Below are 24,135 nucleotides of genomic sequence, written 5' to 3'. Positions count from 1 at the left end.
AAATATTCCCATTACAATGGTAAACACAAAGATTAGAAACAATTTCATCACCGATTACTAAGACTCTTCAGTGGTTTGTAGGAAAATCTAGGGTCTCTCTGGGTTACTTCTAGATCATATCAGATGCATAAAAACACATACCGTAGGTGGCCACTATATAATCTCCACCTGACTAAATAGATCATGGTACCTTAGCCCATTTCTCTAAAAAATTGAATAAACACTTATGACGTGGATTTGATTCACTAATAAATTCTCACTCTGATGTTCCCACTCCCAGTATCCCAATGTCATGTCTTCTTTCATTCAAAGTGTTATAATATCTAAAAATTAAAGGCATTCAATTGCATCTATTACATTGCTAATAAAAGTAAAATTTTTCCTGTATTCATCAAGCTGCATATCATCAAGTTAACATTTCTTTCAGAGATGTAATCATGTATTTTCATTATAATATCTAATTAAATTTTTTAGTTATAATTCTAAAATTCATGTAGAGAGAAGAAATGAGAAATAATCATGACATTTTGAAAAAAAAATGTATCCTACACACATGTTCTTCCTATATGATTTTTCTTTTTGTTAAGATACAGGATCTTTCTCTGTCACCCAGGCTAGAATGCAGTGACCTATATGATCATTTTAAATGCTATAGAGCTACAGTGTTTCAAACAATGTAATGCAAACCCATTAACACACTGACAAATCAGTGGGAAAACCTGACTCAGGAGCTGGAATAAACAAGCATGTATTAGTAATATAGGCTGAAATCACTTTGAATATAATGGGTGAAGGAAAGATGTATTAATAAATAATGCAATTTAGCCATCTGAGGGAAAAAGCATGTTAAAGTTTTATGCTACATATCAATAATAATATTTATAATGATTACCACTTATTGAATATTACTGTCAGGCCCTATTAAAAATACTTTACAAAAATTAGTTTAGGGCTGGGTGAGGTGGCTCACGCCTGTAATCTCAGCACTTTGGGAGACCAAGGCAAGTGAATCACTTGAGGTCAGGAGTTCAAAACTAGGCTGGCCAACAGGTGAAACCCCATCTCTACAAACAATACAAAACTTAGCCATGCATGGTGGCAGGCACCTGTAGTCCTGCTAAGGCACAAGAATCGCTTGAACCTGGGAGGCGGAGGTTGTAGTGAGCCAAAATTAGACCACTGCACTCCAGGCTGGGCAATGGAGCAAGACTCCATCTCAGGTGGCTCACCCCTGTAATCTCAGTACTTAGGGAGGCCAAAGCGGGTAGATCACAAGGTCAGGAGTTTGAGACCACCCTGGCCAACATGGTGAAACTCTATCTCTACTAAAAATAAAAATAGCTGGACATGGTAGCTGGTTCATGTAATCCCAGCTACTCAGCAAGTTGAGACAGGAGAATCACTTGAACTCCTCTAGGAGGTGGAGGCTGCAGTGAGCTGAGATTGTGCCACTGCACTCCAGCTTAGACAACAAGAGCAAGACTCTGTCTCAAAAAAAAAAAAAAGAAAGAAAGAAAGAAAGAAAGAGATTAATCAAGTCAGCATGGCTACTAAGTATTGTAGCCCAGTAATTAAATTCTGGTAGTCCGAATTCTTAACCACTATACTCAAGCACGTAAAAAACTCAAACCATTGTTGACGAAGAAAGCCAAACTCTGAAAAATAGTTGAAGAGATTTATTCTGAATCAAATGTGAAGATCACGACGCAGCGTCAGGAGGGTCCGAGAACCTGTGCCCAAGGTTGCTGAGTTACAGTTGAATTTTATACATTTAAGGGAGACAGAAGTTACAGGCGAAAACATAAATCCATACATGTAAGGTTTACAGTGGTTTGGCCTGGAAATGTGGGACATCTTGAAGTGAAGGGTGGGTGAGGAGGGCAGGGCAGTGCTTCCAGGTCATAGGTGGATTCAAAGATTTCCTGACTGGCATTTATTTGAAAGAGTTAAGTTTTGCCTAAAGATTTGAAGTCAGCAGAAAGAAGTGCTTGGGTTTAAGATAAGGGGTGTTGTGTAAACCAAGGTTCTCTGTAGATGAAGCCTCCAGGTAGTATGAGAATAGACGGTAAATGTCTTTTATCCAACCTTAAAAGGTATCAGACTCTTAGTTAAATCTCTCCTGGATCAAGAAAAGTCCTAGAAATGGAATGGAATTCTCTACAGAATGTGAATTTTCCCCAAACGAGATGGCTGGCTATACAGGGCTATTTCAAAATAGGTCAAAGAAATATATTTTGGAGTGAAATACTCCTGTTTCTTTCAGGGCCTTCTCTCTGTCATATGATGCTATACTAGAGTATGGTTTGGTATCTCACTGCTACAGAGAGTCTGTTTTGTTAGTCTTAAGATCGATTTTAATGTTAATGCTGGCCAGTTGGGCCTGAATTCCAAACAGAGGAGAGTGTGAAGAGGCAGGTCCGATATCCCCTTCCCATTATGGCCTGAACTAGTTTTTTAGGTTTCTTTGAAATCCCCTTGGACAAGAGGAGGGGTCCATCCAGTCATTGGAGGGGCTTAGAATTTTATTTTTTGTTTATACCATAAAGCAGTAGAAGAAAACAGACTATCTTTTTGATCTCTGGAAAGGGAATGAAGACCCTTCTGAACTTAAAAAGACCAGTAGAAATTTTGGATAAAATTATGAATTTATTTTAAGAGATCGTATTTTAAAACCTTCAGATTAAGCATTCATAAAAATTAAAAAATAATAATAATAATAATCAGCTGGGAAATATATCTGTCACCTCTCTCACAGGCCCAGGGGCCAGAGCTGGTTCCTCCTTACTTTTTTGTTCTGCCTCCTCTTTCTTCCTTGGGGAGATAGGAGGAAGGTTAGGTCATAGATTCCTTTATCTAGTGTAGGGTCACCTCACTCATACCACCTCCTCTCTTCATCTCATGCATGAAGAAAAATAAATAAGATGCATCACAATAACTCGTGTATCAAATGAAATGTGAGTCATTCTTAGTTAAAAAGAAAGCACTGGAGGAAGGCAGGGAAGGAAAAGAAAGAAAAGAAGAGAAGAAAAAGAAAGAAAAAATAATGCCAAGAATCTATCTCATTAATATTTGATCTGAGTTGTAGTTCAAGGAGATGAACTATTTTAAAATTCCACTCTCACAAAAATCAGCCCTAATCCAAAAGGTTTTTCCTTGAAAATAGACTAATGAGTCTCTGTTCCCTAGACCCACACTTGACTAGTTTTACATTTCACTTGGTATTGACCCTAAGCTTCAGGACTTGTATGTAGTGAATCTATTTGACATTTCTATTTCAAAAGCTTTCACATGAGAGAATGAATCATTCCCACTTAATTCTTGAAGATAAGATTCCACTTGCTTTAGCTCTTCATTTGGTTGCATTATATTCTACTATAAAACATACACACACACACACACACACACACACACTCTTTGTAAAATAAAACAAGGAATAAAAAGAGTTTGGAACTTGCTGCAGTTTGTGAATTCCTTCTTTCGTTTTATGAGCTGAATAAATTATGGCCCAGGACAAAGAGTTCCCATGATTTTTTTACACAGCATTTTTAAAATATAATTATTATCTCACATTTCAGAGTTGTTTGAAAGAAAATAATGAGAGAAACCATACATCCAAGTTCTATAGTATTTCTTTATTATTTCATTAATCAATGATTACAGAATGATGTAAGATCAAAGAAAATATTTAGCTTTCTCGCTATCAGCTTTTAATCTGAATAAGGTAAACAGGACTGTAAGAGAAAGCACATGATTTCTACCAGAATGGATAGGCTTTCGTTGCTAATTTTAACTATGGACTTGTCTCAGTTTAACCTTTTGAATAATTCCTCTGCAAATCTAACTTCACATCCTTAGTCATTTGAGAAAAAGATAAAACAGGAACTAAAGAAATTCAAAAACAAATTTTGGCCCCTATCCAGCTTTCTCGGTGAAATATTTTTTTAATTCTAAGGCAGTATACTTCTAAAATGAATAAACTTTTCCCAACAAAAATGAATAACCAGCCATTACCAGCTATTAAAATAGGTATTTTTACATGCCGTAAGTGACAAGTTTTATACATTACTTTGTTTGGAGGCCAAAAAAAAAGCAGCAGCAGGAGTGGGGTAGGAGGGCTTACTGCTGTTCTTTGTAAAGTCATGTTTAAAGTGGAAGATGACGATGATGATGATGGGGTCAGACCAGTAAAAAGTTCTGGGTACAGATCCAACTTGTTAAAACTTGCCTGGGGAAGAAGGCTATAAAAAGATAACACTCTTTTAACAACTATTTCAGAGTGATGTGTAATTAGATATTTGGAAAAGTTGCAAAGATCCATTAATAAGTCAGCTTTGTTTTATATGCCTGAAAAGCTGGTGTCAGTTTTTCAACCCATCATTTCAAATAATTGCTCAGTGGTCCCTGTGATATTCTCAAAGTTATATCCTAACTCAAGAAACATGAAGGTGGTTTTCGGAAAAACCTCTTTGTTAGAGTTGGACTTGGTTTCTCCTTATTTTCCCAGTGTTATGGTTTTCTATTGCTTCATGACAAGAGTGAAGACACAGAGAAAGGGTCTAAGCCAGAAGACACGAGCTGGGAACTGGACAAAGTCCAAGCTGGCTAGGGCAATGGGATCTTATCTGGGGGTCCGCTCACTATTGCACATAGTTATTTGTTCTTTTATCTTATTCAATTGTCAAGATCAAGCAACTGGTTCATTTTTCTACCTTATTTCTCTTTAATAACTACCCCAAAACTTAGCAGTTCAGAACAACAACTATTTTATCATATCTCACTATGTTGAAGGTCAGGAATTTGGGCAATTCTTCAGCTCCTTGTCACTTCTGCTGGGGTTGGTGGACTTCAGCTGGCTCTGAGCTTGTGTCAGGGGTACAACACTCACATGCCTGGCACCTTGGCAGGGACAGCAGGCAGTCTGAGCTCAGCAGAGTCCATCTCCCCCAACATGTAGTCTCAGGGTCCTCTCAACGTTTTTGCTCCAGTAGGCTCAAGGCTTCAACGTGAACCTGCCACTCCTTTCAGAGGCCAGACCTGGAACTGGCAAAACATCATTCTAGCCACAGTCAATTGATCAAAGCAATCACAGGCCAGCTTAATTTAAGAACTCAGCTGAGCAGGGCATGGTGGCTCACGCCTGTAATCCCAGCACTTTGGGAGGCCAAGGTGGGCGGATCACGAAGTCAGGAGTTTAAGACCAGGCTGGTCAACATAGTGAAACCCCATCTCTACTAAAAAAAATACAAAAATTAGTTGGGCATGGTGGCTTGTGCCTGTAATCCCAGCTACTTAGAAGGCTGAGGTAGGAGAATTGCTTGAACCGGGACCAGGGAGGCAGAGGTTGCAGTGAGCCGAGATCGTGCCACTGCACTCCAGCCTGTGCTACAGAACGAGACTCCATCTCAAAAAAAAGAACTCAGCTGAAGAAGTGGTAAAGCATTTGCAGCTCTCTTTTAATTCACCACAACAGATTTCTCTTCTAAACTGGAATTGGCCAAGCAGTTGCAGTAGCTCAGCCTATAATCCCAGTGCCTTAGGAGGCTGAGGCAGGAGGATGGCTTGAAGTCAGGAATTCAAGACTAGCCTGGGCAACATAGCAAAACCCCTGTCTCTACCTGACTATGGTGGTGGGCACCAATAGTCCTAGCTACTTGGGAAGCTGAAGTAGGAGGATTCCTTAAGGGAGCACAGGAGTTTGAGGCTGCAGCTATGATTGTGCCAGTGCACTTCAGCCTGGATGACAGAGTAAGACCCTGTCTCAAAAAAAGAATTCTTCCTGCTAGTATTTAGCCTCCAAACCTCTGTATGGTATGAGAGATATAAATCATAACCATTACAAATGATCAACTTTGCTGTGAGTTAAAGATGCACAGAGGTGAAGATAGAAGTGGCACTGTGCATTATGGAAGTGGCAAATAAAAATAAATAATAAATTCTAATGCAGGCAAGCATTCATTGACAGGCACTTGGTAGAAACTTCTTTTTTAAGGCATGTGAGCCACCTGTTTATTCCCTTGATCCGGTAATCCCACTCAAGATAATTAATCCAGAAAAATCATTCAGAAAGAGAAAAAGAAATTGTGTGTACAAACAAGCTTATAGGTGTCTTATTCACAACTGTGAAATACTATCAATGATGTGAACATAGAAGAAAGATTTAAGTAAATTATATCAAGATCTTGTTATACTGTGTAGCCATTCAATTGATAAGTGCCATGCCCATGTAGAAACAAAGGAGAGTATTTTTCATGTAAATAAAGCTAAAACTAAAAATTATGAGTCATGGATTATAGTCTATTCAAACTATGCCTATGAGAACAAAAACAAGAAAATAATAAGAAAAATAAAAATAGATGTTATTGAAGTATCTTTTGAATTCAAGTTTTATTTTATAATGTTTTAAAGTTCTTTCAATAATAAAAATTTTTAAACTTAATGATTGTCCCAGACCACACCTTCAAGAGTTAATAAGTATGCATTAAACGCCTCTGACCTTAAAAACATGTAAAAATCTATTTATAGACATACACACTAACAAACATCTTTACATGAATAAAATATGTATTTTATACTTTTATTTTGGCCTATCACATGACAGGATACAAGGTGATGTCATGGGAAAAGGCTGTACCAGGAGTTGGCAGGCCTGAGCCATCGTCCAGACTCCCCAGGTTCACTGGGGACCAGGCAGAGAATGCGGCAAGATGCCAGTTCTCAGGTTCCCAACGGGAACAAATGGAGCAGAAAGATCAGCCCATAGATCCCTCCTTTAAATTACTGAATCTGGACCTCTAAAGACATTAGCTTTTAATCTGTGGCCTAATTAGTGGCTAGCTTGAAAAATAAGAAAATGATCAGAATGTAGTGTGCCATTAGCTTTGGCCAATTAAATAAGGTATATGCAAGGTAACATGCATGAAAACACCAACAAAAAGACCCTTCATTCAACAGGTACTTATTCAGCATACAAAATGTCAGCCCTTATAAAGCTTATATGCTTTTTTCACTTTTTTTCTTTTCTTTCTTTCTTCCTTCCTTTCTTTCTTTCTTTTTCGTTTTCAGACAGGGTCTCACTCTGTTGCCCAGGCTGGAGTACACTGGCATGATCAGGGCTCACTGCAGCCTTGAACTCCCTGGGCTCCTTGAACTCCCTGGGCTCAGGGGATCCTCCCGCCCCAGCCTCCCAAGTAGCTGGGACTATAGGCACACACGCACCACCATGTCTCGCTAATTTTTGTATTTTTGTAGAGCTGGCTACATGTTGCCCAGGGTGTCAAATGATCACCCGCCTCGGCCTCCCAAAGTGCTAGGATTGCAGGCATGAGCCACCATGCCCAGCCAGGAGCTTATACTCTAAAGGAGAAGGGTGAGCATAGATGATAAACCAAATAAATAAACAGAACATTTAGTTGATCACATGGTAGTAAATGCTATGGAGAAAAATAAATCAGGGTGAGAGAGACAATTCTGGAGGGGGAGTTGGCAAACTTAAGTAGGGTCTCCAGAAGAAGGCTTCCATGAAAAACTACAAGTGCGTAAAAACCTGAAGGAAGTGAGGAAACAGCTCTCAGGACCCCTGTGGGCATTCTCACGGGGGTGGGAAACCACTGAGGGGTTTGGAGCAGATGGTGCTATGGTCTGATGTAACAGCCTCACTACAGTTGCTGTGTTCGAAGTAAGCTGTAGCAAAGCAAGGTGGAAATAGGGAGATCAGTGAGGAAGCTGTGGCAATCAGCAAGGCACTGCAATGACAAGTAAGACGGTGAAAAGTGGTTGCATTTGGATATATGCAGTTAGCATCAGACCGTCACATCAGGTCAAAGAGCATAGAGTTTCTAAACCAAACCTGCCTTAGATATAACATTTAAATGTGATTATTATCATTAAAACATTGCATTGAAGTAAAAAAACAGGGTTAGCATAATTTCTTATTACCAGTTTTTTGACTGACATAATCATTCAGTTACATTTCTATCATATACTGTGTATGAACCATTCTTTTCATACAGAGTGTGAAGGATGTGTGGTGGAAGAGGAGTGAAGTCTAACCCAAGGTATGGGGCCAGAGATGGGAAAACTGCAGAAAGGTTTAGCAGCAAGGAAGACAAGGAGTCTGATTTGGGAGTGTTTAGATGCCTATTAGATGTCCTAGTGGAACTCGCAAGTAGGCAGTCAGATATAGAAGTCTAGAGTTAAAGGTGAGTCACAAGGCTAGAGTTATCAATTTAGGAATTACCGGTAGATAGATAGTTAAATGATACTAAAGCCATGAGACTAGATAAGATCACCAAAAGAGAGCACATAGATAGAAAAAACATCGAGCACTAAGCCCTCAGAGAAATCCAATGCTAAGAATGTGTGCAGAAAGGGGTCCAACCAGGGAAATGTGAAAGAATGCCCAGTAAGTCAGAAGGAAAACTGGGAGACTGTGGTGAAAGCCAAGTGAAGAAAGCATTTCAGAGAGGAGGGATTCTTTCTGGAATACCAGTTGTCACTGGTGGAATCTACACTTGCAGATTTTCCGTGACAAGTGAAGATGTCTATATGATAGAGAGAGATGGATATACACACTGACTAGTAGGAAGACTGTTTATAATTGCACCTCATAAGAAGAGCATATTTGTGTGTTAGTGTGCTGTGCCGTTATATTCCAAATAGATACCTGTCTTGACACATCCAGGATTTCATGGTTTCCTTACCTTTCCCCACCTCCATTATCACAAATGACTGTTTCTAATTGCTTTTATGATTGTTTTCCCCTTATCTTGTGGAGATATTTTCAAGATCGGTATGATTATAAATGGAAAATATTCTAATTCTCAATGAGTGGGTTAATGAAGGAGCAGACCGATTATGAATTATTTGCTAAAGTAGACTCTAAAAATGATGTCTTATTCGTAAATGTTGAATTTACATTGGATTATGGATGTGTAATATTCTGGGAACTCATGGCCCTTTAAAAAAGTGAAACTGGTCTGTTAATATGTTTGTCATAAGTACATGTTGAACACATTTTATTCCTTAAGCTACTTTTCACCCCAAACCCTGACAAGGAAATCAGGCTTTCTTACTCTCTGATGAAATAGGGTGTTTTCTTTAAATCACCTTCCCTGATAAACCACCTGAGAGAAGGGAAAAAGAAATAGATGTAACTCAGTTGACAGCCTTGGGATATAGACATCCCATCTTCATTCATCTTTGCTTTTACTGGATATCAGGCTGCCAGTCTAATAAGGCAAGAAAGAAGGCCAGGCGGAGGTGGCTCAGGCCTGTAATCCCAGCACTTTGGGAGGCTGAGGCAGGCGGATCACGAGGTCAGGAGTTAGAGATCAGCCTGGCCAATATGGTGAAACCCCATCTCTACTAAAAAAAAAAACAAAAATTAGCCAGGCATGGTGGCCTGTAGTCCCAGCTACTCAGGAGGTTGTGGCAGAAGAATCGCTTGAAACTAGGAGGTGGAGGTTGCAGTGAGCCGAGATCGCGCCACTGCACTCCAACCTGGGCAACAGAGCGAGACTGTGTCTCAAAAAAATAAAAAATAAGCCAACAAAGAAAAATAAACAACAGTCTTTATCCCACTGGATAACTTATGGAAATAATCATACATTTTAAAATTCAAACTTGGTTATATCATAAAAGGATTTTCTTGGTCTGTTTGCATAGCTGTATTTCATCCCATCTTAAAATAATCTGGACTTTTTTGAGATTTTTCTTGTACACAAATCTTATTTACCCAAAAACCTTTTACAAAACATTTCTCCAGCAAATTATGCTATATATATGCCATGTGGCATCATCATAAAATATTCAACTTTATAGAGGCTCATCTCTAGGCAATTCTGGTGAAGAATCAGTCAGCATAATTCTAAGAGTTGTTTTTTCACAGATGTACTGTGTAAATATACTGAGACAGTACACTAAATATAACTGATGGGGGCTCATCTTGGTGGATATGGGTAGCTTGCATGTTGTCTTGGCCTTATTAATTAATCTTCTACATTACTTTCTATGTGCTGCAAACCCATGTGCACCTGTCTCCAATGCATTCAGTCTGTTTTACAGCCTTCTGGCACTATCTAATGAAAACTATAAAAAGAAAATGTTTCTTTTCCATTACAGCAGCAACAAAAATTTCAGGAATGAGACCACAAAAATACCATACCACGTCACAGGTCTCTTCTTAATAGTCTAAAAGCAGTTAGCATCAGACCATCACATCAGGTCAAAGAGCATTAATTTCTAAACCAAAACTTCCTTAGACCTAACATTTAAATGTGATTATTATCTTAAAATATTGAAGTTAAAAAAAAGGGTGAACATAATTTCTTATTACCAGTTTTTTGATTGATATAATCATTGAGTTACATTTATATCATATACTCTGTATGAACCATTCTTTTCTGTTAGATTGTAAACTCTAAAGACTAGGAACCAAAATATCTTTAAATAAGTTTTATCTACTCTATCACAGGGCCATAATGGGATAGTCCCTCTTTAACATTTACCACAAATATGTATTTACTAAAACTGCCACCTCGTACAAGCCCACCGTGCTCATATTTTGAGGGTAAAAGAAGGGAGGAAATAATGGAATATCTGTGGTCATTATTCACTCAAGGATATCTAGGCCCACTTCATAGATAATGCTTTAAGTTTTCTTGTTTTATTTTATAAAGAGGAATAAGATATTACTATAATAAGTACCAGCAGCTTTCATGATCCCTCCCATTCATTCAGTTTCTCCCCCAGCTTAAAAAACATAGGCACAACTGTCTGTTACCACCACATTCTAAGCTCTCTTAAGATTTCACCAGATCAAGTAAAGACATCAGACTCAGGCCCACCAGGCAATTGATTTCCAAATAACTGGAACTCTTAAAGCCCCACTTGTTTTTCATACCAAGACTCACAAAATTCCTAAAAAGCCAATTACTGATATTGGTAATGGGGAGGAGCTTCCCAGCACTTACAATTTTTGTTTCATTGAAATACATTGAAAATTTCCTCCCGCAGGCACTTTCTCACAAAAATAAATAAATAAATGAAAAGAAAAAAAAAATCCTAACAACTTGGTTCCATTACTCTTTTTTTCAGGTACAGAGCAGTTGCCTCCTGGAGTCGTGTTCAGGGAATTGGAATTCCTTTGGTAACTGCCATTGAAATAGTCTCAATCTGGATCCTATCCTTTATCCTGGCCATTCCTGAAGCAATTGGCTTCGTCATGGTACCCTTTGAATACAGGGGTGAACAGCATAACACCTGTATGCTCAATGCCACATCAAAATTCATGCAGGTACTAGTCGTTTAAAAGGAATTAACTGGGGAAGGGAGGAGTTCCTCTGTTATACTTCACCATCTTGAGACTTGATGACATCACCACAATGCCAAGTGTGGTTTATTCTGTCAAATATTCTTCAGTTGCATGAAAAGTAGATGTGAAACCTGTGTCTACATTCTTGAATGGAACAGTTATTTTGGCTTTCACTCTTGTATTACAGCACAATGGTAGACACAACTGTTATTTTGCACCAAACCACTAAGAATACCAAATTTACTAAGAATACCAAATTTACTAAGAGGGACTAGATGTGTGTGCATATATATTTATGCGTTGCTTGTTTCTATAATAATGAATACAACACAATTTCCATCTGGAAGATGTGCTGATGTTTATCTTATGTCACTTGGGGAGAAGCATATTTCTTGCATTCTTTAAAGATGGATTTACTAATTCAAAGTAGAGAGTAGTACTTACATGTACTTATGTTAGTATGGTTTCTCTGTCTAATATACAAATAATATAAAATTGTAGAACTTTTAAAAAGAACATTTTGGTTTAACAAATTCAATTGTTATTTTTCTTAATACACCTGATCACATTCATGTTTTTCTGAAAAGCTTAATCACATGACTGTTTTAGGAAACGTATTTAAAATGGATCTTTTCTTTGCAAAACTAGTTATATGTGGACTGAGGAGGAAAACCAAAAGGATAAGTATTTCTCTTAAATCAGCATAATTTCGTGCTTTGATGTAAGTTTCATGCAGCTCACATTCCACATGTAATTGTTTACAGACATCTCAAGGTATGTTTTCCCAACTTGGAAAATTCACAGAATTCGTGGTTTTACAGTTGACCAGTTATCCTCCTTGGAAATTCTTGTTTTAAAATTAAAAGTACTCATGAAAACTGCCAAACTAGTAATTTAAAATTGAAGATTTTTATTGGGTCAGTCTTCAAAGTGAAAAAATAGACAGTAGGAGATTGTCAAAATTTGGGCAGTTTGAATAAGCAATCTAGATATTCCACATGCAAACATTACAGAAAAGAAGATCACTGTAAGAAGGAGCTTACTAATCATTAGAACCAGACACAATGAAATGGGCTGCTTTGTGAAGACTGAGTCTCCTTTCTAGATGTGTTCAAGTAAAGGGTAGTTACCCTTCGGGCATGGGTGGCCTAGATGATTGTAGTAAAGGGTATGAGTTGAACAGGTAATCTTTTAGAGTTCATTCCAAGTCTGAAGTCCTGTTCTTTTTTTCTAAATTTATGTCCCCTCTTTATTCCACTCTTGCTCTTCAACTTTATCCTAGGCTGCTGGAAGGCCCCTCTTTACCCTTGTTGATGACATCAGTTCCAAAGAGATGCATTACCTGTTTCTCTGTGGGCCTTTGCCATGGAGGGGGCAGGGGACTCCAATCAGCCCTCTCAAGAGTCAGCTTCCAGACCCTCTGCAGCTGCTTCTGGGTCATTTACACCCAGCCAGCAAATGCACTAGGAAAAAAAGGATACAAAAAAAGGGAGAGTGGGTGCTCAAAGGAGTGTTCGTGTTGCATTTCAAAAAAGAGAGAGAGAGTGCTTCTGACTTTTTCTAAGTTCAGGACTGAAATCTTTCTACAGTGTGTTGGGAACAGAGAAATGTTTGTGTAAGTAGTTTAGAATAAACCAACTCCTTTGGGAGTTGGCACTTAACCTAAGGATAGAATTCAGAGATCTGTGAACTTGGATGGAAAAGAAATGACATGTTTATTTTCACTAACTTCTAACCGAATTTATCATTTCATTCAATTATGAATGTACACAACAAATCACCATAGTGTTTAACAGTACCAGGACTTTTTCACTAATAAAAATAGCAGACATTTTCATACCATGTAACACTGTATAATCTCGAAATATCATTTACGCTCATCAGAACTTTAGCACTTCAACAGTTTGGTAGTTATTAGAACTACCATTAGGTTTGTTATTTGTGAATAAACACATACATTACTATATCAAAATTTAATTTCTAATATTTTGATAGCTGTGTTTTAATGTTATTGGTTGCCATTGCAATCTTATGTATTTTATTTGATGCATGTAGAAGTATTATACTCAGAAGGGATTGTAGTCTTCACCAGACTTCCTAAAGGGTCTGTGGCATAAAAATAGTCAAGAACTCCTGCCCCAAACTTTTCATCTTTAGGAACCATTTTTAGATGATTTTAATAGACATGTCATAAATGCAGCCCACTTAGCCTCTTTCTATATTCGGAAACTGTCCCATTTTTTATAGAGCAGCATGATTATTTTTTACTGTGGGAACTGCATTGTCCTTAGTAAATTAACAATCTGAAGAAGCATTATAAGGAAAGAAAAAGCATTTCTTCCCAAGTTGGTGATTAATTTTGTGGGAAGAAGAATTTAGATATCATTTTTTATTTTCCATTTTTATAGGGTATTAAGTTTTCTTCTCTAAGAAGATATAAAACTGAATAATCTTGGTATTTATAAATCCTGCCTGGTCAAATAATGCCAGATATGCCTTCAGTTTAGGTATGCTGCCTCAATAGTTTCCAAGTGGTAAGTATTAAAGGAGAGAGAAGAGTATAGTTATTGATATTCAAACTGGCTGGCTTTAAGGTCACATAGCAGGCATACCAGAAAGAGGGTTAACCCCTGTTAACTAAAGCTACACAGATAAGCCATTCATAACCTTCATTGTTTTAAGTTAAATACACTTTCACCACAATAGTCAAAATAAGGCAGGTGCTAACAAAATGTTGAGGTTCATCAAAAAATAAAGATAAACATATATTTTTTTTGTCTCAAAATCATGTTTTATGAGCTTTAAAAGAACATTATTTTTATTGATTAGGGCTCTTTCATTGTGTAGTTGAAACCAACTTCAATCTATGAAAAGTATCCTTGTCAAGATAATTTTTATAAGTGCAGTTTCTTTATGTGCTGTTTAAAGACAGGATAATTTCTGAAGTTTCCAACTTAATTGAGTTTTGAGGACCACCACCAAACCTATTACTGCAACCAGAGAGTATGATTTTACAAATGCATCTGCAAGTCTAAAGATCTTGAAGCTACCAGAAGCATGGCGCAGTTAATTGACATGACTCTGCTTCCTCCTTTTCTTTTTTTTTTTCTTCACTTTGAAGTTCTACCAAGATGTAAAGGACTGGTGGCTCTTCGGGTTCTATTTCTGTATGCCCTTGGTGTGCACCGCGATCTTCTACACCCTCATGACTTGTGAGATGTTGAACAGAAGGAATGGCAGCTTGAGAATTGCCCTCAGTGAACATCTTAAGCAGGTAAATCTCAACATCATGAAAATCTGTCCAGGACTGGTTAGTCCTGGACAGCAGCAGGCCTGTAGATATTGTGTTTATCAAAATTAGCCTATTTCCTAAAATAAAAATACTATCTTGTAACTGTTTTCTTTATAGCAATAGCGTTAGAAATTTCTTTTGTAAAATGGGAAGCCTGCCTGTGAAACAAGAGGTCCTGAAGGCTGGGCCCAAATAGAGAAGAACTATTCCTCTATTTTGCCAAGAGTGTATTGAGCGTGTGTGTGAGTCCATGCATTGAACTGGGCTTGGAACTGTACCAGGACACAAAGAAGCATATGACTTTCTCTCCATGCAGACTTACAGTCTTGTTGTATATATGAAATACACATGAAAAACAAATGGAAAATAGAATCACAGTTGTGGTTCAAGTAGCCTGTGCTATGGAAAGCCAGGGAGGGTATGAGATAGAGTCATGGGGAAGCTATTCATGGACGAGGGAGACTGAACTGGACCTTGAAGGATAAATGGGATTTGATGGGGAAGAAGTCGACAGAGAGCATTTCAGGTAGAAGAACAAGAGGCTAGTTAGAATGTGGAATAGGAACTAGCATTTGGGGAGTAGGAAAAAAGAGATGAACCTCACTAGAGCAATGTCTAATGTGAGACTTACGCTAGGAAATGGGATCACGTACATTAGAAGAGGTAAAATGTTGGAGGGCCCAAAGTTCTAGAAGGAATTTGAACATGTCAATCGGAGGCTAATGTTGGTCCCTCCTGGGTGAAATTAGAACAGATAAAGCTGTGGGCTTTCAAGGGCAAAACTAGACTCAAACTTGGCTCTCTAACCTTGGGCAAATTGCTTAATCTCTCTGCACGTCTATTTTCTCATAATATGTAGGAAATAAAACATCATAGGGATTGCCTGAAACATGTAAGGTGCCTAATGGAGCCCAGCTCCTAGAAGGTATTAAGCAAAGGTTAATTTACGTTAATTCTAAGAGTAAAACTAGGACTTCAGGTAAGTTCCCTGTTGCAACAGAAAAGTATATAATGACGTCCAGCTACACCAAAAGTTACTGTGAGTTGCTGATGGAGTCTGTAAATTTGTCCTATATAATTACCATGTGCAATCATCATTCCTCATCAGCAACTCTTTTCAACTACCATACTGATTTTTCTGAGCATCAGCTCTTCATCTGTAAATTGGGCATAAAATATATGAATCAATCATATTATGAGAATCAAAAGGATGAATGTGTATGCATGTACTTTGTATAATCTAACATGCCATACAAATGGTAGCTATTATCTTTTATTGACATTTAGCAGGAAGATTACATTGAGAAACCTTAGTATGACTTTGTTCAGGCATGAAAGTTTTAAATACTCCAATTGCTTAATATGTTTACAATTATTTCCTCTCATTCTTGGAATGGAGGTAGTTAGAATAGGTTTGTGAAAAACAATGTTTTAAAATACGGATTTTTGCATTTGTACTGTGATTGAGGCTGTTTAAGCTATGAGTGGTATTTTCAGTGGAAATAATTAAATAAAGTTTAGGAACAATAGTCCTATGCTGCTTCATGTTTACATAGCATTTTTTAAGTTTTAAAACACATTTCCATTTCCATGTCTTTTTCTTATTTGATTCCTCCTAGGGCCCTGTGAGATAGGTAGGATATATATTATCTTTATTATACAGGTGATTAAGAGGTTTGCTCAACCAAATGGAGATTCAAATCCAAGATTTTGTCCTCATGCAGTTAATGTTCCTTTTGGTGCCACTCAAAGCTGTAGCAAACCCTAAGAACAGAAGAGCAAGGGTGACTGGAGGTCCTGCAGATGGGATTGTGGGAGAACCAGCATACAGCACAAAGCCTTGCCATCCTGACTAATACTCTGTGGGGCTCATGGTTTTGCTTCTTGCTTGGTTGTCTCCAATTTCTCCTCATCATAGTGATGACAGTATTATCAATTAGGGGTTGTGTTTGGATGCTGGGAACACAAAACTCAAAATAACAGTTAGTTGACCAAGGAGTTTATCTTTCTCCCATAGTAAAAAGTTCAGACATCAAGGTTTAGTGGTCAGGCTAACTTAGAGGCCAGGTATCTACTGTTTTGCTTATCTTTCCTTTAGTCTCAGAAGACAGTAGCAGCAGCTCTACTTTTACACCTGATTTCCAAGCAGCAAGAGGGGAAGAGCATAAAATAACATATAGTGGGTGTACACCAAAGAAATGTCCCTATACTTTTCAGTAACTCTTCTAGAAACGCATGCAATGGTTTCTATTTCATCTAATGGGTCAAAACTGTGCCAAGCGGCCATGTAGATGAGTGGGCCAGACTCCCCAGCTGCCATAACAAATCAAGAATTAAGTGATGGTAAGAAAGACAGGAGAATGTTTATTGGTTAAGCAAATATCAGACTAACATGGCAATGTACTAATAATACCTTTTAAAAGTCCTTTTTGAGTATGCACTCAGGAAAGGTAACCCCTCCCTTAATACATTGCTCTTCTATTTTTCTGGGCATGCTATCTTTCTGGACACACAAAATTACCCTTTTAAAAAGAGTCCCCATTCCTGCAGATTTGATTATTTTATTTCTTTCCTCAATTGTTACTCTGAAGTCATATCCCAGCTAGCCCAATGACTGTGAGAGGTTAAAGAACTCCCAATTCTTTGGGCTAGTGTAGTGAGTTATGAAAACTGCCCCAGAATATTTTTGAATGGCTCAGCCAATCATGCGAGTTTACTGTAGGCTTCCCAGACTTAATCTTATATGTTTCAAGTCGAGCCAGCATTACCCTTCCAGACTCTGTTTTCAATCAGTTTTATTTTGACATTAACTGATCCCAGTTACAGACAAGTTGCATTTTATGTTCCTAGTCAGGCTTCTAAATGCATGCAATATGATACTCAAATAATGCACACCAATGAATAGCTGCAGATAATTCCTAAACTACAGTTTTTCTGATCTGGAGCAGACTCAAAGGCATGCAAACCTTCCACGAAGTCAGTCCAAGGTCAGCATGTTCCAGATTTTCCAGATTGTTTGCAAATAATATATAATATTTTTAGAAACTATATGTCATTAAGAAAAGAATTTAAGGAGCAAAAAATCCCAATAGTAGCTGTGTTCAAGATCAGGAAAAGGAGAAAACATATTGCTATTACTTTTCTGCTCTCCACTCCTATTTTGTTTTCTCAAGGTCTTTGTTGATTTGTCCATTCATTATCATATCATGTTCAGTCTCCTTGCCTACCATGCCATCATTAATGCTAATTAGTTAGCTGTTATTAAGAGCCATTAGCTAACCCCTTCCCCCATGCAATCACACCCCACCCACCTACACATACATACACACATACATGCAGACTCAGCCACAGTGGTGTTGGCTCACCTCCAGCCAGTTCCCACCTCTCTCCTGGCATATAATCTCTGTCCTGGCCTAATAACCAACCTGAGGCCCCCACCCTTCCTGGAAGCTGCCCAGAAGCATCATTAGCAATTCCTTGATTAGAATGCTGACCTTAGAATCTTGAAGACCTAGAGGCACTGTAAGCCAGGCTGTTCTCCTGGCTCTTTTTGAATTATTCCTTCCCTGATGTCTGCTACTTCCTGGTAGTGTAGTTTTTGCATCTAGTATAAAAACACTAAACTTGTTGTACTTTCTTTTTTCTCACTTTCCTTTAGCGTCGAGAAGTGGCTAAAACAGTTTTCTGCTTGGTTGTAATTTTTGCTCTTTGCTGGTTCCCTCTTCATTTAAGCCGTATATTGAAGAAAACCGTGTATAATGAGATGGACAAGAACCGATGTGAATTACTTAGGTACGATCCTATGTATTTGCTAGAAAATTGGAGTTTCTCAGATTTTCATATTTATAATACTTTTACAAAACCACCTACTCTACATTCCCATTAGCCCTGAAAATTAAAACTGCAAAGTTGATTTTTTTTCTTTTGCTGACATAGCCTATAACTGATCCCAAAATCTGTGCAAGCCACATCTGTTATCTTGCCACCCCCGTCCTGGGGCTGTGCATAGGGTTTCAGCTAACCAAGTAGTGATGTATCTGTTACTGTCCTGCAAAACTGAAACTGCCATTTAAACAAGCACTTTCAACAAAATTCTAACTGCCACCTATAAGAAATGGCTTCTGGGCAAGAAAAATGCTTATACTAGGAATAAATGCTAGTTAGCAGATTTTAAAACAATATATTCTAATTATTCTATGCCACTTTCTTTTGCTCTAGTTTCTTGCTGCTCATGGATTACATCGGTATTAACTTGGCAACCATGAATTCATGTATAAACCCCATAGCTCTGTATTTTGTGAGCAAGAAATTTAAAAATTGTTTCCAGGTAAGATGATTTTTCACGTATTTTTTTAAAGACAACAAAATGAATATATTAAACAGTCAACAGACACAGCCAATTCCAGTTGCAATATTACTTTGATCAGCTGTACTCCTTTTTAGCAGTGAAGCAAAAATCATGTTTTATTACCCAGAAAGAGTCAGATTGCCAGCATAACAGAAAAGCAGTTCCTATTTAGACAACCACATACAAAGAGGTTAAAATCTAAAGGACTTAATCAAATGCCAGTTTAGAGCCCTCCTTTAGAGATGAATGTTCCAATGTATGCTCCAGGCCACACAGAGTACAAAAGACCTATTCATACCTTACATTGTCTTAGACTTGAACCAAAGTCTCAATAAAATATAAACTCTATTGTTAAGAAAGCTCTCACTAAATGCTATTTAATTGTGTGCTTAGTAATAGAATCTTCAAGTATAGTAAATGCTTATTGCTGTGGGAATCTGAACAAATAAAATTTTATTCAAAATCAGTTTCCTTCTGCTTTCAAGCCTCCAGCCAGCTTAGCCACCCAGGTCCTTCAGAGGCTCTCAGCCTGTCTTATTCATGTGTCATTTTCTGGCTCCTGGAAAATGGTTTTAGCATAGGCTTAATCCTCACTGGATTTTGTTATCTTGGAAGAGGCTGTTTAACTTCAGTTTACGGTACATATGATGCAGAGTAGGGTAGAGGTCAAGAATGCAGGCTCTGGAAGCAAAGAGCCTGGATGGACATCACAACCCTGCACTTGCTAACTGTCTATCCCAGGTCTGGTTAGTGCCTCTCCTGCTTTTTCAGTTTCCTCACCTATAAAATTGGATGATCACAGTATCTCTTTCATAAGGAGGGTAATATTCGTTTAAAATAATAAGTGCTCAATATGAGTTGATTACTATTAGGGACAGAGCAGAGAGAAAAAATAAGTACTGTCCTCATGGAACTTACAGTCTAAACAGAGACAGACATATATTAACCAAAGACTCATACAAATAGATGAAATTTGGTTTGGAAGTTTTGGGCTGTATTTCTGAGATCTTCTTGGAAATGTTTGCCAGTCACAAAACGCTCTGCCTAAAATGGATTGACTAACATGCACGTTAAAACTAGTATATTATATAAGCTGAAATTAATTATTACTTACTCATTAATTTACATATTCATTGGGAGGAGGGAAAATCAAGGTAAAAATTATCAGAAATTAATCCCATTTTTTGTTGGATCTTCCTAAAAAGGCAGCATACCCAAGAGAAAGAGCCCAATCTACAGAGTCCTGGGTTCTAATGCCAGTTCTGCCTCTCATTATCCTCCCTGGACCTCACTGTCCTCATTCATAAAATGGGGGATTAGCACCTGCCATCCAAGGCTGTTGTGAGGATCTGATGAGGTACCTGGTACAGAGAGCCACACAGTTGGTGCACACTGAAAAAATGCTAGGACCCCCCTTAACCAGCCCTACCCATGTCTGCCCCAAGCCATGGAGAACCCTCCCTCTCACCAATACTGCCTTCCCTTTTTCTTGTACATGGTAATAGAATTAAAATGAGAAACAAAGGCTCTATTTCTCTGCACTGGAATGGACAGTTTAACTCCTGCCTGGAGAGAACAGGCCCTCCACCCTAGGTTACTATAGAGTTTCACTTCCCTCAAATGTGAATGGACATTTTCCCCTCCTTGGTATGGCCCAAGGCCGCTGTGTTTGGCTGGGAATGGGGTGGTAGTCTCGCCTTACTTCGAGTCTGTTCCTTCCCCCAGTCATGCCTCTGCTGCTGCTGTTACCAGTCCAAAAGTCTGATGACCTCGGTCCCCATGAATGGAACAAGCATCCAGTGGAAAAACCATGATCAAAACAACCACAACACAGACCGGAGCAGCCACAAGGACAGCATGAACTGACCACCCTGAGAAGCACTCCTCGGGTACTCCCATAATCCTCTCGAAGGAAAAAAAATCACAAGGCAACTGTGACTCTGGAAATCTCTTCTCTGATCCTTCTTCCTTAATTCACTCCCACACCCAAGAAGAAATGCTTTCCAAAACCACAAGGGTAGATTGGTTTATCCACCCACAACATCTACGAATCATACTTCTTTAATTGATCTAATGTACATATTCCGAGTGTTGTATTCAGCACTAAAAAATGGTGGGAGCTACGGGAGAATGGAGACTGTTAAATGAAAATAGAAGGACATTTACTACTTTCGCATGAAAATAGAGTTTTCAAGTACCTGGCTAGCTGTTATGGCAGTTCTGGTAAATGTTGAATGGGAGCTGGTCACCATGAAATGTTAAGAGATTATGACAAGATTTTCTACTTTTTTTAAGTGATTTTTTTTTTCCTTCAGCCAAACACAGTATGGGCTCAAGTCACTTGTATTTGAAATGTCATTTGGTGCCAGTATTTTTGAACTGCCTAATAGCCTAACATGATTATTTGAACTTATTTACACAGTTTGCAAAAAAAAAAGAGAGAGAGAGAGAGAAAGACAAAAATAGTATTCAGGTGAGCAGTTATTATTTTTCATGTCACTGTTTTTTTTTTTTAAAAAAAAGCAACACAAATTCCAAAGCTACAGCAAATACTACAGGCCCTTAAAACATAGTCTGATAACATACTGGGCAGTTTAACAGATGTTACTCAAAGAATTTTTTAAAACTGTATTTTCTTTTTTAAATGGTGTTTTATTACAAGAGATCTTGAATATGTTTTGTATGCTAAATTCAAAAGTAATGCTTGAATCAGATAGTTCTTTTTCACAAGTCCAATCTGTTTTTCATGTAAATTTTGTATGTAAAATCAGTATCATGTACCAAAATTTAAATATATGTGTCATTTAACTCTGCCTGAGACTTTCAGTGCACTGTATATAGAAGTCTAAAGCCCATGTAGGAGAAAAAGATTGAATTTTTCAGATGATTTGGAAATTTTCATTGAGGTATTTTTAATAGTAACTATATATGTATATACCTATCACCTCCTATTCTCTTAATTTTTCTTAAAATGTTAACTGGCAGTAAACCTTTTTTGGTCATTCCCTTTTCCATATAAGGAAACATAATTTCGAAGTGGCCAGATGAGTTTATCATGTCAGTGAAAAATAGTTACCCCCAAATGCCACCAGAACTTATGATTCTTCGCTTCTCTGGGTTTTCAGTATGAACCTAAATCCCCACCCCACCGTCTGTCTCCCACATTGTCACCATTTCAAAGGGCCCACAGTGACTTTTGCCGGGCATTTTCCCAGATGTTTACAGACTGTGAGTACAGCAGAAAATCTTTTACTAGCATATATGTATATATATAAACAATTGTAAATTGCTTTTAGCCCACTTTTCTGGACTGTCTCTGTGGAATGTATTTGTGTGTGATATATGCATGTGTGTGATGGTATGCATGGATTTAATCTAATCTAATAATTGTGCCCTGCAGTTGTGCCAAAGTGCATACTCTGAATAACCTGCCTGGTCCATTTTAACCTGTACCAACCTTCTGCATTTGTAAATCTTGTGACCATGTTACCATTACAAATGGAATATAAGAGGCAACATGAAAGCAGATGAGCTGTGGACTAGCAATATAGGGTTTTGTTTGGTTGGTTGGTTTGATCAAGCAGCATTTAGGGTCATATTGTTTCCTGTACTAGAACAAAAGTCATTACATTTTGAAGTACTACATTGTTCTTATCCTCAACTCAGTGTGGTAATGAAATTGCCAGGTTGTCTGATGTGTCAGACTTCACCAGACAGATTGCTGATAAGAAATTAGGTAAGCTAATTTGTTGGGCCATATTTTAGACAGGCACAGGTAAAATAACGTCAGGTTCCAGTTGCTTGAATTGCCAGGCTAAGAGGTACTGCTCCTTTGTGTGTTAGCAGTCAAATCTATTATTCCACTGGTACATCATATGCAGTGATATATGCCTATATATAAGCCATAGGTTCACATCATTTTGTTTAGACAATTGTCTTTTTTTTCCAAGATGCTTTGTTTCTTTCATATGAAAAAAATGTATTTTATATATTCAGAAAGTCATAGATTTCTGAAGGCTTCAATGTGCATTTTATTTATGGACTGGTAAGTAACTGTGGTTTACTAGTAGAAATATTTCCAATTTCTACCTTTACTACATCTTTTCAACAAGTAACATTGTAGAAATGAGCCAGAAGCCAAGGCCCTGAGTTGACAGTGGCCCATAAGTATAAAATAAAAGTTTACAGAAACCTTGCAGGTGTCTCTTCATTTTTACATAGTTTTCCATAGAAAATGTTTGTTATATAATGCCTGTTGCAAACCTCTCCTTAGTAATATCCTGGAAAGCAATTTACTATCAAACAGGTACCTCCTACCTCTATTCTCAACCAACCTATTTTGTTGTACTCGGCATTTAACTCTGTCATTCATTCCTTCATTTACCTTTGCAGTAAGTCTAACTCGGCATCTACTATGCACCAGGCATTCTTCCAGATATTGGAGACACAGTAAACAAAAAAGGCAAAGTCCTGGATCTCACAGAGCTTGCATTCTAAGAAGAAGATAGACAATAAACAATTACAGTCAATAAGCAATATGTCAGGTAGATGTCTGGAGGAAGAGACTCATATATATCCAACTGTTTATTTGACATCCACAGTTGGATGGGTAGTAGACCATAATATATCCAAAATGAAGCTCCTATTAGCTTCCAGCCTGTACTACCATAATATTCCTCTGCTCAATTAAAGACAGCCCCATTTTTAAAGAGTTGTTCAGGATAAAAACTTTGAAGTCATTGCTCATTCCTTTACCTCACACCTTACAGTCAACCTCTCAATAAGTCCTGAGAGTCCTATCTTCAGACTATATCCAGAACCTGACCACTTCTCTGTCTCTGCCTCTACCTCCCTAATCAGAGCACCATATTCTCTTGCCAGGATAACTACAGTAGGCCCCTGACATGCCTACTTGTTTCCAGTCTTGTAAACAGCTGTATTCCAGTTGGAGCCAATCTCTCTTCTCCCATATGTGATTAGTTTAGGTGTGGCTGACCAGCATCCTCTGGGAGTTTTTCCAGTAAGAACTAAGTCAGAAAGAGCTCTTTTCCTACCAAAGCTGGGATGGGAGGTTGTGAGCCTGGGTGTGGCTGGACACCGTGATGGGGCATTATGAAGAAAGTAAATCTAAAGTCTCACAAAGACAAAGAGCATTAAAGTCCCCAGTTCTTGTTCTCCTTGATG

At 38.0% G+C, this 24,135-nt stretch overlaps 1 protein-coding gene across 2 annotated transcripts in view; it reads left to right on the top strand.

The window, feature by feature from the left end:
* The window catches only part of EDNRA (endothelin receptor type A), a 61,863-nt gene extending 38,716 nt beyond the window's left edge, over nucleotides 1-23,147 (top strand). For both annotated transcript variants that reach the window (XM_012454017.2, XM_012454018.2), the window contains 5 exons: nucleotides 11,095-11,293; nucleotides 14,433-14,585; nucleotides 18,262-18,395; nucleotides 18,822-18,930; nucleotides 20,677-23,147. In XM_012454017.2, the coding sequence (XP_012309440.1) occupies nucleotides 11,095-11,293; nucleotides 14,433-14,585; nucleotides 18,262-18,395; nucleotides 18,822-18,930; nucleotides 20,677-20,817 (736 nt within the window). In that variant the 3' untranslated portion in view covers nucleotides 20,818-23,147. The remainder of the gene's footprint in view (nucleotides 1-11,094; nucleotides 11,294-14,432; nucleotides 14,586-18,261; nucleotides 18,396-18,821; nucleotides 18,931-20,676) is intronic.
* The last annotated feature ends 988 nt before the right edge of the window (nucleotides 23,148-24,135 follow it).

Source organism: Aotus nancymaae, unplaced genomic scaffold, assembly GCF_030222135.1.
Source record: "Aotus nancymaae isolate 86718 unplaced genomic scaffold, 86718_ANA_hifiasm-v0.15.2.pri h1tg000033l, whole genome shotgun sequence".
NCBI lineage: Eukaryota > Metazoa > Chordata > Mammalia > Primates > Aotidae > Aotus > Aotus nancymaae.
Note: the sequence above shows the minus strand (reverse complement) of the source record. Positions and strands in the feature narration are given on the sequence as shown.